This window comes from Strix aluco, chromosome 4 (assembly GCF_031877795.1).
Source record: "Strix aluco isolate bStrAlu1 chromosome 4, bStrAlu1.hap1, whole genome shotgun sequence".
In the NCBI taxonomy this organism is placed as follows: domain Eukaryota; kingdom Metazoa; phylum Chordata; class Aves; order Strigiformes; family Strigidae; genus Strix; species Strix aluco.
The window spans coordinates 12,643,858-12,662,873 of NC_133934.1; the positions used below are offsets into that span (position 1 = coordinate 12,643,858).

Genomic DNA, 19,016 nt, shown 5'->3' on the forward strand with positions numbered 1-19,016 from the left:
TCAGACTCTTGTTCTGCCCTTAGAAACATGCAAATCACATGATGCTTTTTGTCAATCTAGCCTCAAGTACCAAATCTAGCTACAGTTTTATATATTTCAGATGAATGACTTCAAAAAGGTAATCATTTTACATGAGCTCTTTAGCCTATTCAGCCATATATTTAAATACATCTTCACAAAATCACTGGTTTTAATGATACTTAATAGTAAAAATATCCACAGAGCATATAGTCATCACACACCTTTTTATCTGACAGTAAGTACAGTTTAGGATAAGCTTTTGATCCCTCTACTTCCACTGAAATCAATGGAAATCCTTCATTCAGAGGCATAACTATCTCTGTGTGGCATATATTATACCATAAAAAACCCCTATGCATGACAGAAGGGGAAGATGGTGGAGTAATACTGTTCTTCTCAGGTCATATACATATAAGAGAGGATAAATGTAACAGTGAAAGAACTAACAGACCAAATTCACCCCTACACAGTATAGCATTATGAACTTGGCACAATGCTTTTAAGTACATTGGGTGGGATTTCTGTTTTGCTGAGGAACCTTTACACAACTCCACACTGGGCTATTTATTTTTTTTCCTGGGGAAAATGCTACTGGTACACATCAAAGGCTCCTAGGAGAAAAAGCTTGTCATGAACACACTGAGCTCCAACACAAAGGATCACACAAGCTGTTCTGATAGGAGCACATGTAACAACCTGCACATCTCTGAGTGCATTCCCCTTTCCTGCTGCAGTCAGCATGTGCCTTTCTCCCTAATTGGGCAGGTGTTTTTTACAGTCACTTCTGAAATAATAGCATTTATCCTAGAGACAGAGCAAAACCTGCAGCCCAGATCCAGATGTCCTTGACCCTTTGGAAAAAAAAAAAAAAAACGATAAACAGGGGATTGCATTGCAGAATTTGGTTATTTTTAACTCTATTCACAGCATCTGCCTCAGTCACTGCACAGAATAAAAATGTGCATTTGTTAGCCCAATGTTTGGTTACACAAAGTACTGTAATGCTAGTTACTAGGACAACAATATAGTTGTTTACAACATGAAAACAATTTTCACAAAAAGAAAGGATAGCTATTTAACATTTTTGAAGTCTGCCTAAGAATCTCTAGAAAACAGAAAAACTGTAGGAAATAGTTATTTTTTGACCTATGTTTCTCAGATTTGTATTTGCAGTCCTATTATTCCACTCTCCCCGGTGGTAACTTTGCAAAATTTCATATGAACATAACAGTTCATCTTTACAATGTGAAATACCTCACTCAGGTAATTTCAAAGACAGGTTGCATACTAGGGCTGTTTGGACATCAGTGTAAGAGTCTATGTGACTGCAAGAAGCAAAAGCCAATGACTCGAGGACCATCTCAAACATCCACAACTAAAAATATGCTCAAGTGCATAAGCAGAGAGAGCCCTGAAAAAAAGAGCTGAAACCAGGAACTTACGTCATGACTAGTGTCTCATCTCCAGGTTCACTAAGTAATCCATCTACAAAGACTGAAGTGCTGGTAAAATTATGTGTACTCCAAGTCTGGCCTTCATCTATGCTGAACCTGTAAAAAAGCAGGAATGGTTTTCATTAACAAATATTATTATACAAAACAGAATTAATTTATTCAAAAAAACATCCCCTCACTACTAAAGCCCAGGATTTATGATCACAAAAATACAATATGCCAGGACAGTATATCATATTAATGTGATTTTTTTTCTCAGCAATGTATCCAGGAGCTCACGTCTTTATTAGAAGTTGTATAATAAATTTGCCACAACAATGGAAATTCTCAGGCAGATAAAAACTAAGGTCTGTCAACAAACTATCTTGCTACCTTCTAGGTTCAAGAGTAAGTGAATTTACACTTTATTCTTTCTAGTAGTCTCTGAATTACAGACCTGTTAAGCAGAGTTGAAACATGAGAGGCAAAACAGCCCAATTACTACAACATGTGGGAGGTGCAGTAAATGCAGGCACCAAGATGATGGCCCTTCACAACCCATACCATCCATTTAAAAAATTTGCAAAAGATGCTGATGAATCAGGAAAACATACTCCAAATACTCCGTGCACCCAACATTTATAAATCAAAGTCTCTTTCCTTCTGCACATTTCATCCACGTCTTTTGGATAGTAGGTTAGTGATGACTTTCATTCTAGCTAAGCAAGTACAGAGCCTAGTTCCTACTAGTGCACACAGTATTACATAAAAACGAACCTAGTCACAACTGTTAAAGATCTCTCACATTTTTCATGCTGAAGATGATAGTTTTGTATGCCATTACATAAGGTTACGATATTTTGCTTCACTATCATGCAGTTTAAATCTTGGTATTTTATAATAAAATGTTTTGCAGCAAACCTTTCCTGCCAAACTAGCTGAGAAGGCCATTTACTATGTTATCACTATATGGCAGGATCTACGCATACTTCAGTTAATTTGTGCATGAGTATCTCAGATGAACTGGGCTTCTTGTATACTGTGTTACACAGTACATAAGCACTCCTAAGTCCTTTCCCCACTGGCTCCAAAGTCCACATGATATTTCTCTTGCCAGAGCAATTTAAGGCTATTCTCCAATGTCTTCACTCACTGTGGCCCTTGGAAGGGACAGAGTTTTACTACAGTATGAATGAACTATCATGACTCGATATCTAAGCCATATATGCATGATAGGTTGAGCATCATTGCCATATACTGCTGGTACAAACCAGTAGCAGATAACAATTATGCTGAACATGTCTTGTAGTGTAGCGTTCCAGGACAGACTTTTAAGCCAAAACACCTACACACTGACGCAAGAAAATTTTATTATGATTAATGCATTATGCCCTGGTACCTTAAGCACCATGAAGTAATCTTTAAGAAAACATCCACCTGCATTTTGTTGACTTAATGAATGTTAAATTAAGCTGACTCCACCTGCATTTCATACATGATCACATTGAAATGCACATCTCAAACTCTGAACTTTGCCTGAGGTCTTGAATACACCATAGCTCTACTCTAATTAACTGTAGGATTACTTGAGTATTTTCAGAGGGATAGATGTGTCTTTGATGGCCACAATAACTCCACCATGGTCCAGGTACAAGATATGGTGCTCTTCTTCAAAGACCTACAAGGCAGACAAAAAAAATGCCAGCTAAGCAAATGTAAAAACAGCAGAGATAAAATGTACAAGCAAACCAGGATTAAAAGACTTATATGTTTTATAATGTCCACACTTAAAATTGAAAAGGACATAAAAGTCAGTTTAACTCTTATATTTCTCTCAGCTGTGGAAAAAAAGAAAGTTAAGCAGGTGAATCAAAAAACGTTCAGGTTCAAATCACAGTCAGATTAAACTGTCTAAAGTGATTTTAGCCCAAGCTTGTATTTCTCACAGTATGCATTATGCAATCCTTCCTGTTATATATCACCAAGTGACCTATCACCTTACTTCGGTATTTGCCATATTCTGTGTATCTTGCAGAATAAAATGCTTTGTAGTCTAATTCTAAGAAAAATAGGAAAAGTACTGCTGTCTGTGACTTTCTCACATGTTCTCCATATTTTGCAGAACTGGAAATAATTGGTGCAAGCATGTTTTCTGCATTTCCAGTGTCAATGTTTTATTTAAATTCAAACTCTCTGTGATTCCACAGAGGTGCTCTGAGTTCTGAACCAAAATACATGTAATATTGATTTAATGATGTAAAGGATTTGAAATTTCCTGAATTATTTTCATTCATTTTCTAGAGTTCAGCAGCAGTACTAAAATAAACAAACAGGTAGATATCTTCCCTTTTTTACATCTGAAATCTGTTTTAAGACAGGGTTTACTCGTGTTATTAACCAATGAAAGTTCATTTAACATAAGCACAGGTGATAAAGTGAGAGTTACTACACACACTTAGCAGTTAATGGACAAACATGCAGCCTCCTACATGCTTTGACAAAGCAAAGGTGAAAAACATAAAGGTTAGCTTTACTTTGCCTTGTGAATGAAAACTTACAATATTAAATGCTTCTTTTTCTGGCAATACTAAATGCTACATTTAGAGGATTTATCAGCAAGACTGAATTGGAGTGGGGAAAAAGTATCTTACAGCACATTCACAATTACTTCAAAAAGAGTAAGCATGTAATTTGGGTTGAGTCTTCCTCTCATCTAGTAAGAATATATTTTATGGGAATCCTAGGGCTTCAAGTGTCTGATCAGTTTTTCAGTGTTGCCAATTTACAGGCAAAACCCTGATATGAGGCATTTTACAGTCCTATCTACTTGTTCCACACAGCTGCATATTTTAGAAGAGAATTCAGTAAAGGACAGACATTAATTTTAGATGCATTTCAAAAGGATGAGATCAGCTGGAGTCAGATAAGCAAGCAGAGTTTTGATCCTCCTCTAAACTTTGAACTTTTGTTCAAATAAAAATGAAACAGTATATGCTGGTTCAGGAAGTCTCCAAAAGCTTCACCATCATACTGATGATAAAGGAAGCTGGTATCTGCATCACTTGATCCAAATTAGGTTTTCCCAGAAAAGCACCATGGCAGTTCCTCATGCAGCATTTTAGTACCCCAGTTTTAGCACGCCATAAAGCACAGCCGACACATTACAGGCACATTAATGCCATCTTTATATCATGCTCTTCTTGCACACATTTCAAACATTTTATAACCAAAATTTATTAAACTCCTTATGAAATATCTTCATCTTTAGTACATTGAAAAGAATTAACGATTTCATGCTTGTGGAGTGCAGCACAATACCAAACATCTCTACTTTCTGGAAACAAAACCAAGACAGTTTGCAAAGAATTCAGGTAAAGGTGGTCCCAGTGTCAGAACAAGTTCAAACCCAGGAACAAGAGACGTGTGTTCAGTCAGCCACGAATTCTGATGTATGTCTCTCCACTAGCTAAAGCCAGGTAATAAATTTATTATGATCCTTGCTAGTAGCCAGCCACTACAGAACTAGATTTTTATAACCTATTTCTATTTTTTTCCTTCTTCTGTAATTTTTCGAGCACATTATGTGCTTTATAATCATAATGTCAACTTCTTGTCCATCCCTCTCTTCCCTCTAATCTAAATATTTTTCCTGTGTCTGTCCTAACAACTTCAGCAGCTATTTCAGGACAGAATATCTGCTGGGGGAGCAATTAGGAGAGCTCCATGAAATCAATGAAAACATGTTTAAATTATCTTAGAGAAATTTGCTCCACACAATTTTACTCTGAGATACAGAAGTTTCAAAAGTAACCAAAAATGCCCAAAGTCACTCGCTTCTCTCACCAAGTGACATCCATTTCTAAATTCAAATCTGGAAACAGAAGTCTTCCTACACAGAATGAGCCAGTTAGACCTTCCCAGGGGTGAGAGGCTGGGATCGCAGCCTTTCCTGTTGTGCTTAAAAGGTGTTAACCATCTACCTCTTAAGATGTCTGCAGAAAAACAAGTATTCTCACTTAAACAAAGGTTTCCCAAATTGCTTTGATACAAAAGGATTTGACATAGAAAAATAATATTTCAACAAAGCACTGGACTAAAGCTCCAGAGGTCTAGATTCAGTTCCTAGATATACAACAGACTTTCTGTGTAACCTTATTAGTTTAATTGAGCGTTTTGTTGCTACACTAGCTACTTTGGTAGCAGATCAAATATGAAAGGCTTTTTGCTGCTGATTTTTTCCGTTTATTTAAGCCATTTCTTTTGAAGGCCAGACCTTTCTCTTAGTCTGTTTGCCCTATTTCAAGCACAGTGCTTTAACAGATGCTGTTGAAATAGCAATGGCAACCATAACTGTGAACATAAATCATTTTTTAAAAAAATAAATAAACTCATATCTATACACAAGGTCATCCTTAGCATATGACAGTGTATTGTAATATTTTAAAAATCAGGACTGAAGAAACAGGCCCCACAGGGGAAAAAATAGTTTAAAACCTGTATGGTCTGAAATTGTGTTCAATGGTAGCCCATTTCTCCCAAGATGCAAGATTTATTTATCTATCTGACTTGGTATCATGTTTATTAATGAATTTTATGATATTGTTTGTCTGGTGTAATAGACAGAGAAACCTTCCAAATAGACATATCTGTCCCAGGAGTTCACCTTAGGCTGCATCTTCATGGTTCACTTAAGATGATCTAAGCCCACATAGTTCATGATAATGTCAAGGTGAGATTCTCTTCTCTTACAGGCCAGATCACGGCTGCTGCATGGACATTTAAGCTACTTGTCAATCAGCTCCTAAACTACTGCTATTTACAGTGCAATGTTGTACAATATGCAGTCACAAATTTCAGTTTGCCTTAAAATGGTACGCAGTGGGGTGATGGTTTCAGGAGATACCAACAAGCAGCTCAGGTATCATGCAACAGAAAGCCAGAACAACAACTGGAGCCAGCCCAAGTGGTATTGTGGCTACTTATAATCACAGTCCTTGTTTTTACTTTTCCATTTATCACCAGTATTTACTTAATTTCACAAAACTCTCATTTGGGAATTTTTATTTCTACCTATAAACACTGGCTGTATATCCTACCATAGTAGGATATGAACTCTCATATGACCTTACCATATGCAAGCTATGGAAATAAGGGTTCCATCGAAATCTTTAAGTGTATACAGCTGGTTAAGAACTCATGGAACGAAAATGATCACTAGGTCATTGTTAAATTGAGAATGTATTACAAATTCAGGAACTCGGGGACTGGTCCCAGTTAGAATCACAAACTGAATCTGAGTCAACAATGTGATGGTAGTGCAAAGAAGAGAAATCTTCTGAAATGAGGTGCCAGCAATGTCAAGACATCAAGGGCAATCATTTCATTCTGTTTAGTACTGATAAAATTTTTAATTTTGCATTCAGTTTTACATGCTTCAGGAGAGGGATGTAATGTTACACAGTCCAGTTAACGAGCAACAACAAGTAAAAGTGTTTTAGAAATTTGATCCATTAGGAAAATAAATGGATTTGAGTTTGCTGTTTTCCAAGGGGGAAAACCCTATACTCTGGGTAGAAATGGTAATCACCTTTCAACATCTGAAAAGGTATTCAAAGGTGACAGGAAACTACTACTCTCCAGAGACAAGGAGAAATCAACTTATCTTGCAGAACTCGTAAAACTGCAAGAACAACAGCAAAAAGCATAGTCTGCTTATGTTAAATATTCAGAAAAATCTATGAAGAGTGGTGACACACCACACAGTCAGACTGAATAATCTCTTACAGTGAAGGGTTAACAAATAGGCCTGGCAAACCTCTTTAGAGATGTTCCTAGTATGTTTGATGTCTCAGAGCAGATGTTTGAATTACATGATCTTGGACCTTCCTCCCAGTCCTATGAACCAATACTGCTATTATTTCAGTAAAGCTTTTAATTAATTCCTTGAACTACCTGTTCTTCTAAGTCTTTTATATTTACTTTTCTGTGTTGCTCTGTCACTCTATGCAAGCACAGACTGCTTCTCTTCTAGTCTGTAGACAGCTCTGCAACATGATGTCTGGCATGTGAGAAAGGTTACAGGCATTCACTCGTGGCAGCCACAAAGTTTCCAAGTCAAGTGACTTAAACCCACCTGAAGACTAGTGCCAAAACATGAGCTTTGCTCTGCTTTTACCAGCTCACATGACCTGTAATATACTGTCTAAATAACTCCCATCTCAGACTGAAGCCTTTTCTTTTGTTGCATGAACTCCGACAGAGAAAGGAAATGTACTGCTGTCCATTGAAAGAACTGTTTGATCATGAACAGTGAGGCCATGAAATACATACAATAATCTACATTTTCACTCTGATAACATATATTAAGATTGAGTAAGCCCCTTCAAATGCCTTGTAGCAGTTTTAATTAAAATAAAACTAGCAATGGTGTTTTTCATTTTGACTGTCATAATGAGGGATCAGGTTGTGGTTGGTTTTACAGCAGGAATAGTCATCTTAAGGTCAAGTTTCATCACATATCATTTGCCTGAGTGTCTCTCAAACAAAAAGCAGCAAAAATGTGAATTTGATTCCCTTAACTCTTTTCTTCTTATTTTTCACCCCAGAAAAACTATAGAACTTTGGCAAATTGTGACAATAAATTATTAGAGAGTCCTCTGTGAAGTATCAGACAACACAGTACCCACTATAAATCCTGGAAGGCTTTTGCATTTAAACACCTATTTATCATATGCTAGATTTCAAGAAGGAATTTGGCATAACATTTTATCTTTTAAACCTCAAAGGACATTATCACGACAAAAATAATGTATTTCTTTTAAAGTCTTTCTGCGGAGTACTAATAGCACCCTACAATAGCAATATAAGAAACTGTATTTTCCTCTTTTAATCTCAAACTCCTCAAGCTTGGTAACAATGGTGAGAACATTTTCATACTTACTTGCTCTCAGAAAATAACACAACTTAATTTTATTTCAGCTGAACACTAAACCACTATTTTAACTGAAATTAATTGTCTTTTTGACACACTTTGGTCCTTTGAGGGTGGTTTTTGTTTTTTTTTTTTCCTGGATATACATTATAAGTGGATTCCAGATCATACTGTCTGTTGTTGCTATACACACACAGAAAGAAAATATCCCTGTGATTAAGCATTGCTGAGACAGAGCAATTTAGGAAGAAATACATAATAAAGGTGCAATGCTTAAATTTACACTAGGCATTGGAAGCAAAAGACATCCAGAATTCAAATGGCATTACCCCTACTACATGACTGTTCTTTTTTAATGCTTCGGTGTTTGTAGTCACAGAATTGATTAAATCATATTAAAAGACATTCAAAGGTTTATTGTTTTTTTAAAAACATTTTTTCACTTTCTCAGTTTCAATGAAGAACAAAGTTTAAGCTTCAGTACCAGTTTTCAGACTATGAAGCAAAAGATTTTCTGCCTTCGTACCTAAACCATGTCTTTTAACTTGGAATATTTGTACTGCAAAATCTAGCCCAAGTCCACTGCTTCATTAGCATAGGAAGATTACTTAAATTACTAAAAACCTAAACAGACTCTATGATTTTATGCAAGATGCTTATAATATTTTTAAAGATACAAAAATATTCAAGTTTTAGCTGAACCTGATAGCCAAATCAATATGAGTCTTTGCAAATCATCTTCTTAATCTCTCCCAGTTTCCAAAAGAAATGGGGATAATAACAGCCACCTCCCTCAAAAGAGTGGGTATATAAAGACAAATTAAGCATTATAAAATTAATCACATTTGGTACATTAAAATTTCCAGATACCTTTGATTATTTTTGTTTCCTACCTGACGCCACGTGTTCCCACAGTCAGATGTTATGTACATCTCTTCTTTATACTCAACCAGCTGAGACCCCAGGTTACCTGTCACAAAACAGGAGGAAACAAGAGTTGCACCCACATGAGCACTTTAAACTGTTTCCTTTACATTGCTAGCTATCCATAGGTGTGAGCAATAAGTCTTAATTCTAATACTGAAATGCAGATGCCAAACCAACATTTTAGTTTTGTTGCTGCATGCTGAAAAATTATTATAAAAGATCACGTATAAGATATAAGTCTGAAACCAATAAACTCAGAAGCCATACCTTAACCTTAATCACATTCTATAAAAGTATTCATCTTGGACTTAAATTGTTGAAATAAAAAATGTTTTATCTGTAAGAGTTTATGAAGTGGTAGCAAAATCTAGGATCCGGAGAAATACGTAACACTGAAAAGATGGGTCATGGGGTTTGAAAAAGTGTGTAAATACAAAAGAATCTAAAGTAGAATTATTTGATTTACCTAAATATTGACAAGGAAGCTACTGAATATTTTGACAAAAAGCACTGAGGAGCAGTAGCTAGCATTCAGCATGCTGCAAAGCAAACAGAAGTGTTAAAACAAACTTGTGGAAGATGATCTTGGCAGATACAATCCCAAATACTGTAATCTCCATGTTTTGAAATGTAGTATTTCAAATAACAAACTATTAAACTACTAGGCAGTTTGCAGTGTTCTAGGGGAGAAGCAATCATAGCACAATATTCCTTCTAAATTATGTCCTCCAGGGGATTTTGACTTAAATATATGGTTTACATGTTTTTACAGTAGAAATAAAAGTTAGCAGATCCTCTCAAGCTGAAGAGAAGAGGAAAGAAAACACTTGAGATTACGATAGCAGTATGAAATTTCACTTGTGTTATATAAATAGCTGTTTTTAAACACCAAACCAGATCTGTTTATGCAGAATGTGCTCACTAGTGCTGAAAGGTTCCTGAGAGGAATGACAGCACCCACTGCTCAAAATACATGCTCCGTTTGGACCATCAAGATTGCACGTTCTCCACTGTTTAATGGTATAACTCTACATTATTTAACCCTAAATACAGTCTAGACAGGATTAGGAAATTTATGTTGTATCAGGGAATTTATAGGAGTCAGTTCATTTCTTTCAACTGCCTCTAACATTTCAGAAGATGTCACTGCCCCCTCTTGGGTTTTCATCTTTCCAACCCACTTCACATGCTCTCATTTATCAAATAACTCAGCACAGATTTAGTTGGTCATGTCATTTTGAAAATAAGACCCTATTCCTGTAGGCACCGAGAAGATTTGATAAGGTCAGTACAGTATGGACGAAGGTGATGTGGACTGAACACTTACTTAAGAACCAGGCTTGTATGGAAGAAGTAGATGTATGACCTGCAAGACTAGAAATGTGCCAAAACCAGTTTAGCCTTAAAGTGCAGGGATGACCCTCATGACTACTACTGGATGTGACAGCAGTTGTGCCAAGTGAGAAGAAAAGAGAAAGGTAACTGTGGAGTGAACAGCCCCTGTTCTTTCCCTGAAACATCTTCATCTTTGAGAAGCAGCCCACCCCTAAGTCAGCACCGAGGCTGTGGGGTGCTTGCCTGGCAGACATGGGGTCTCACTTTCCCACTGCTCTGCCTGCTGAGTTGGTCGCTGCAGCTGGGGTAGCAAGGGCCATCATATGGCTTCATAAAAGGGTTATCATTTTCACATGTCTAGCTTTAAGAAACAAAGGCTCTAGTGATACCAGCAATCAAAACGAAACCTCCGTGACAGAAATTGGCAGAAAGTTACAACTATACCATCAGAATTAAGGACAAAGGACCATAGGCCTAACAAAAGTTTCAATTTATGTTTAAGAACAGATTCAACTTTAGGTTTTATTCTGTCCAGTAGTCCTTGGAAAATTACATATTTTAGTTACAGTCATGTTGCATTCATTTAGGCAGATAATCCAATATAAGAGAAAAAAACCCTACAACTAAACAAATTAAATTTATATTAATGAAATTAAATGAATATTACCTAATGAGACAGTTCTGAAATGGAAGCATCACACTTGAATTCAGTTATATTTTCTCCCCAAATACAGGTTTATTTAAAACCGTTTGGTTAATGTCCATTTTGAACTTACTATCACTTTGAATCCTAAAAACCCATATGAGCAAAGATCAGGAAAAATTATCTTAACTAGAAGGAGGTATGGATGAGAAATGACCTTCTCAGGATTGAAGGAAGGGAAGTGAGGTTTGATTTGCTGTTTATAAAAAACATATTTCTTTTACAATTCTTACTTTTCTCTGTATAGTTTTCACTGATATATATTTCTGCAAACAGGTATGTTCTCGTGCTTCTGCTATTACTTGCAGATCTCTTTCTTTGGGATAGCTGAGGATAGAAGTATTTATTTGCTTGCTAGAATCTAAAGTACTGCTGTCAGTCCACACCCTTCTTTGCTCAGATACCTTTAATGAATGCATTATTAGTTTTGCTCCTGAACAAAGCTGTTTATTCTACCTCTTTACATCACTTACTGAAATCTACTTACATGAGTAGGTCTTTATTTTGAGAATTACTATGGATCTGAACTTTAAAAAGTGCAGTGGTAAATTGCCTTAGCTAATGGAGAATTAGTCTGTAAACTAAACAGCATCAACTTGTGCTCCATTAGAAAGCCTTTTACATCCAGCTGATATGGTAATGACTGAAAGATATTAGCAACAGCTTTGTAATTGCAGCTCTGCAACAAGACAGGCTTGACTTCTCCTAGTTTTGGTTTTACCTTTATTGCCTTTTCTTGGTAAATGAGCAAAAGGAGTTGGTGGACTCAGTTATAATTACAGAGAAATGCTATTCTGTCAAAAAACACAACTGATGACAAACTTGGCATAGAGGCTGGTGTACTGCTTTGGGAAAAAGGACTTCACTGCTCTCTGACCTTTGAAAGTAGTCCATTCACAAGCAAAGGGTGAAAACCTAGAAGTGGTGCACACAGGAATTTCTGATCGCTGACATAATGTTCTGCACATTACAGAACACTGTCATTTCCACTAGTTTCAGATTTTTTAGGAGATGCAATTATATTCCATAATTTTGCAGACTTTATAAAGTCAAGCCTTCAAGAACATAATATAACCTTTTCTGTAAGGGAAGATATAACTTGTCAATTTAATTGCAGTTTGCTACGTGGGTACTGTAGACAACGTCTTGTTGAAAAACAGCATCAGTGGATTCAGAAGGAAAAAGCAGGTGAGACAGCGAGCAGGAAACGTGCATGACCAATGGAGACAGGGAGGCTCCTGCAAAGCAGAGCGGGTTATTTGAAGTGGGAAGCAACCTCGCAGCCAAACCTCAGAGGTGACAGGCAGAAGGGAATTTCCATAGGAACACGTGTGATGAGTTTGTTAAACCAATGATATCTTTGAAAGCTGTTAGCCTAAAAAAGTAAAACCAGAATAAAACTAAGTCCTTCAAAGAACTTATCAGACTCACTGCAGTTTTATGTGCAAACCTTTCTATTTAACATGTGTCACACAAGAGTTATGAGTTTTCTCTATTTAAAGAGTTATATTGTTTTATCTTTATTTTTTATGATCTAATAAAAAATAACTTCAAAGGTTTGGTGCATTCCGTTCTTCTTGAGATGTAAAATAAAGCACGTGATTTTAGCCTGCAGCTAGATCACAGTCTGTCACATTACTGGATTAAGCCAGCTAACTAAACAAAGCACATGTAATAGCACCCTGTAAACCCCTTTACATCCAATTCACATCAAATGAAATGCAAAAAATCCTGACCTTAATAACATTACAAACAAACAACTGCGAAGTCACGGGACCACTCAAAGTAGAACTGAGACATCCTGAAATTTTCTGTGCCGTATCTGAGAATTATGAACCGTATTTTGGTAAGTGCGGCAGCCAATAACACACATGCACAACTGACATCTCAATCAAATGATACAGAAGGTGAGAAACAGGCAAATTATGCTCAGCCCTGACTGGAAGCCAACACTTCCAGTGTGTAAGTACCATTCCCACCACATCCTGAAACATTTGGACTATACCTCACACCCACAAACATCAGTGTGCTGTTTGTCTGGCGAATCACACCAAAACCTGTGCTCCTTATTACAGCTGTAAATATCTGCAGTAACTCTTCAGGTGTACCATTACAACATGGAAACTTTTCTATCATTTTAGTGGGTCTGTGTTAGATCTCAAAATCCACCTGTGGTAACAAGTAAAGGTAATCTAATACACTGAAGGCAATTCAGGTTCATACTGAAAAAGTTACTGTAGCTGGAATGGGTAATCAGCTGCAGAGTCGTCCTGGTTTTGGCTGGGGTTGAGTTAATTTTCCTCATAGCAGCTAGAATGGGGCTACGTTTTGGATTTGTGCTGGAAACAATGTTGATAATACAGAGATGTTTTTGTAATTGCTGAGCAGTGCTTACACAGCATCAAGGCCTTTTCTGCTCCTCACACCACCCCGCCATGGAGTAGGTTGGGCGTGCACAAGAAGTTGGGAGGGGACCCAGACAAGATAGCTGACCCAACTGACCAAAGGGATATTTCTTATCATATGACGTTGTGCTCAGCAATAAACCTAGTGGGGAGGTTGGCAGGCAGAGTGGGGTGGGTGGGTGTGTGGGATTATTAAACTATTCTTACCTCAACCCATGAGTTTCTCACTTTTACCCTTCCAACTCTTTTCCCGCGCTGTGGGGGCGGGGGGGGGAGCAAGCGAGCAGCTGTGTAGCGCTTAGTGGCCAGCTGGGGTTAAACCATGACAAGGCTATTTTAGCCAGAGCTATAAATATTATCATTTTAACATCACTTTTTGATCTAAAGGGCCTGAAAACTCCTCCGACATGACACAGACTGTTTTGCCATCTAGTTTCAAGAAGTTTTGTTTGTAATACAGAAGCTTCTCAAGTTTGTCTTATTTTATATTCTTTTTGTAGCTAAATGATAGGAACAGGAAAGAAGACCCTTCAATTACTGTTTTCTTTAACTTTGCTTTCTACATTTCTCATCCAATTTAAATATATTGTTGTTAAAGGCATTGTTAGATGTTCATACTTTGTCCCTAATAAAGGGATGGCATTGTTGCAAACACCACATATACATCAAATAAGAGAAGACTGTCCTGCAGCCAAGGCCAGCTGGCATGACCTGACCATGTTCACACCACATAGTGCTCAGCCCTGGCTCTCCCCAGGTGGTGTGCCATGGCCAGAAGATGTATTTTTGTGAGGTTCCCTCTTCCCCACCCAGTTCAAATTACCTGAAATAACATGAGAGATATGTTATAGGCCATGAAAATTTTGTTTTCATGTGATGAAACTAAGGATGTGTGTGGCATGCCCCTAGTCATGAGGGGATGTGTCTGAGGGCAGAAGGCCAAGGTATGCTAGTTTTCTTGAGCTGTGTAGGTTAGGAGAGGTAAACCTTGATGCTGTCTTGACCTTATTGTCTTGCACTTATCAGAAACAGTCTCATGTGTGTGCCTTCTCCCAAAACATGGCTGGGGGACCATATACATGTGAATTGTTCTTAAACACTTCCCCAAAAGCTTTTGTCACCAACAGAGCTAGGGTACTGTGCTAGATGGACTCTTGGCCTGACTCTGTATGACTTTCCTGCTGTTAAGTTCTGGCACCTTGTTTCTTCAATTTAGGAAACAAAAGGAAACATTTTATTCTGCATTTTGGATTTTTTGATTCAGCACAGTCATTTTTCATTCCTGTTACTTGCATTCTTATAAACTTTTTCAGACTGTGCTTTGGGATAGAGGAAATGCTCTTTTGTTTTTTTAATTGTCCTGAGTAAAGGGTAATTTTAAAGTAACTGGGTAAAATCAGACATTCCATCCTGTGGGGATGGAAGTCCCTAAAACCAGAATACAGGGGTACTAACTACCATGCAAGATCGTTCTTCAAGCTATTTGTAACTTCACACACGCCAGTTTAGTAGTTGGTAGCACAAGGATGTGAAAGCAAGCAATGTATTTTGGTGATGACTGATGGCCAACCAAGCTCTATGGAAAGGTGCTATAGCTGTGAAAAACACGTACAGATCTCAAGAGAGTAATTAAAAGTTTGTCTTTGCTCAGGTATTTTGGCAGGTTCCTCCTGGGTCACATAAATATGGGAGATTACTTTCATTTACAATTTACTATTAATTTACATGGTTTAAGTGCATTTTTCACTGCATTTAACCATATTTTTATATGTGATTTTAGACATGCTTACTGTGAGAAGAAATAATCCCCATATGCAACACTTTGATAATCTTTCCAATATGGAAAATCTTTTCCAGCTACTTAAATTTAGCATACAGCCAGACACCTACTCCAAAAAGAGATGTGCCTTGCCTAGATTACTGGTAATTAATACAGTCGTAATATCCCTTCAGTCAAGGCACAATAAACTGAAATTTCATGGTATGTAAACTTGTAGTCACAGCGTAGAACAAACATACTACCAATTTGTGTTTAAATGTCCCAGATAGACATTTTTGGCCTGGCAGTCTGAAGAAGTGTTCAGCTGAGGGCTGAGGGAGCAATTCACACCATCAGAATGGGGGAACATGTTGACATGACAAAAATCCAAGGGAACTGCGGGATCTTCACTCCAAAATGCACTGGGAAATGCTCAATAATCTCCCTGTTCCCTCATCCTTTTTATAGTGACATCCTGGTATGCTACTTGTGTGAAAAATGACAGAAATTTATCACAATGTATGCAACGTATTTGGGCCTGACATGACAAAGAGTAAACGGAACTTTTCCAGCACTTCCTCAGTTCCTGTGAATGTGCAGAATCTACTGCTTGCTTGATTTGCCATCTGGATTGGAAGCTAAGCAGACAATTACTGTAAACTAGCACCTGAAAAATCTACACTGCTCTAAACATTTTTCATAGAAAACTCCTTTGCAATTTTATAGTAAAAATTTACACATCAATTGACACACATTTCATAGCTGATGCTGTGAGAAATAGAAGCTGTTGCCAAGATTAAAATGCATGAAAATCAAATGTAAATGCAAAATCCTATTACATTTCTTAAAGAGAGCAAAGCAGTTATTTAAAAGAACACTTTAATATGCAGCTATAAAATGTAGTATTCTGTCTGTACAATTTATATATACACATAAGCCAAAAATATGCATTCCTCAGAACTATTTATGCAACTTTAATAGAGTAGAATTTTTATTTGTAAATATGAGTTTAAAAAGATGCAATTTTAACATCCTATTATTGCATTTTTCCCAAATGCTCTAACCATTAATGCTGTTCAGCATTTAATTATCTGTTAAATTAAAACAATATTCAGTAGTCTCCGTGCTCTTGATATTCAAGCACAGTATCAAAACTATCCTTAAATCACAGGTTAGGTTTTCCATTACCACAAGCTTCCTATAAAGTAGACAAACTCCATGTTAAAGGAATTTTTAATTTTTTTTTTCTTTTTTGATTGATAGTCACGCTGCTCTTATTGAGAGGATGAACTTCATGGAGCTTACGGTTATAAACTGTTTTCTAATTTCTAGTTCTTATCCACTTGTTTACATCACTTGTTTCTACTCCATGGTTACACTTTCATGAAAAAAAATCAGATTCTTTATTGTCCTTTATTTTTCTCAGCTAATGAGGTTTCTCTTGTAAATATTCTCTATTTCCATCAACTGCCAAGTAGTCCTTCTCAGCACCTGCTCACTGGTCCTGAAAATTGATGATCAAAATTGTACACATTTTTATTAATAAGGTCACTGTACAGTATTTTGCCAGAGTATTAATATTTCACTCTCTCCACTGGCAATTATTTACCCACTTCACCCTCAGAATACATTTCCCTTTTTCACAGCAAAAGGCACTGATGTTTCCTAGACACACTGTGATCAACTGACATTCCACAGATCTTTATCATCTTCAGTCATTTCCAGAAGATGTGCTCTACCTAAACCTAACACTAGAACTCCAATAGTGCGTGATGCAGCCCAAATAATCTGATTTCTCTATGGGCTAAGAACCTAGTACTTCTGTTGATTTGCATAGGATTATCAGTTTCAAGAATCAGGCCAGAAGAAATTCAAGCTCATTGTATGTAAATTATTTCTGATAGGAAGTGTAAGTTTACAAGGATATCAGGTTTGCCAGATAGGACTGAACATGAGCACTGAATCCAGTAATGTAAATGCAAGTCAAAATCAGAGTTGATTCAGGTTGTCTGTTGGCAAGGGGATGCAGTTGCTCTTTAAGATTTTTAAGACTCCAAAATAAGTCCTTTGGCTCTGTTTGCAACTACATGACCTTCTACCTGAGAAAGGACGTACTGCAAATACTCTCAGGCAAATTTTTCCCAGTTCCATAGCATCCCTCCCAGGTTTTTAGCCAGCTGCTATGAGGGAGGGTGCCTCTCTACCATTTCCATTACATTATAGGTTTCTCCACAATCAAGTCAAATTTAACATCAGTCCAGTTCTTAATGATATCTGGATGTCATCGCTCTCATATTCAAATTGAGGAAAGCTGTTGACGAATTTACCTACCGCTACAGTAAAAAAAGGTCACAGTGACAAAATCTTGCCTGATTCTAGGAAGGAATTAAGGGCAAAATACCCTTCTCCAACCTGCCATCCCTGATAACCTCTCAGAAAATAGTGCACTTAAACTCCACAAAACCGAACCAAATGAAAACAACCCAATATCTCAAAGAATATCAGTTCACCACATCAGATTATAATGCAAGGACAGAGAAAAATGCAATAGAAGTAATGGACTAATTAATTAAACCTCACTGCTTAATTTGCTACTAGAAGGCATTCCAGGTACAGTAAGGTGAGGCTAAAATTAAGAACCTACATTAAAATGTAGAAAGAAGATCCCTGAAAGGGATCATTGGAATTCATAAAATGTGAATTAAACACCTAACAGAAATGTATCTACAAGGGCACTGCATAAATTCTTAGTCTCATCAGCATCAATAAAGAGAGTAGCATTTTACCAGGTAGGCCTGCCTCCAGTAAAACACATTAAACTCATTTACACTAGGGGAAACTTCAGACCTTCAGTTATATTGACATAATGGCAGCTGTCAGTCTCTTTCAGCACCAAATATGCTCATCTTGATATTCTCAGAAAATTTTCAGTTTAGTAAGCCGTTTATATGGGACTAGTGTAAGCTAGAGCAGAAAGCACTACTGGTTACAAACAGATATACTTTTAGGAAAAGAGAAGCAGTTACATGTGTGTATTTCACCTAAACATAATCCATAACATAAGAATAAAAGAATGCAATTTAAAAAAAAACTTGGAACAGTTAACATTTCAATAATTTTGAAACAAAGAAACTGAAAATTAAATGAAGTTAATAGATGAATCACAAGGATACAAAGTAAAACAGAGTTATGAGAATATTTTTCTGGATGAGTAGTCAACAATACAATGGAATTCCTTTTATTAAATGCCACTTCACAGTACCATGGCTCCATGTGTATGTTATAATGGAGAAGTCACAACCAGCATTGATCCCATCACAGAGATGCCTTTGCCTTTTTCACTTCATCTCTCTTTAGGCAAAAAGGGAACTAATAAAAACTTCAAGACAATTATCTGTATCTGAGCATAAAGAACAAAGGCTTGGCCACTGTTTATATCACTTTATTGGATTTGCTGGGCTACTCATGATGCTGGAGGCCCTACACCTCACTTCTAGAGAAA

General features: G+C 36.9%; 1 protein-coding gene across 1 annotated transcript in view; it reads right to left on the bottom strand.

The window, feature by feature from the left end:
• Window positions 1–19,016, bottom strand: part of SORCS2 (sortilin related VPS10 domain containing receptor 2) — a 572,656-nt gene that overhangs the window by 46,981 nt on the left and 506,659 nt on the right. The window contains exons 12-14 of the mRNA XM_074822047.1: window positions 9,279–9,355; window positions 3,041–3,132; window positions 1,464–1,571 (exon numbers count right to left, since the gene is read on the bottom strand). Of these exons, the coding sequence (XP_074678148.1) occupies window positions 1,464–1,571; window positions 3,041–3,132; window positions 9,279–9,355 (277 nt within the window). The remainder of the gene's footprint in view (window positions 1–1,463; window positions 1,572–3,040; window positions 3,133–9,278; window positions 9,356–19,016) is intronic.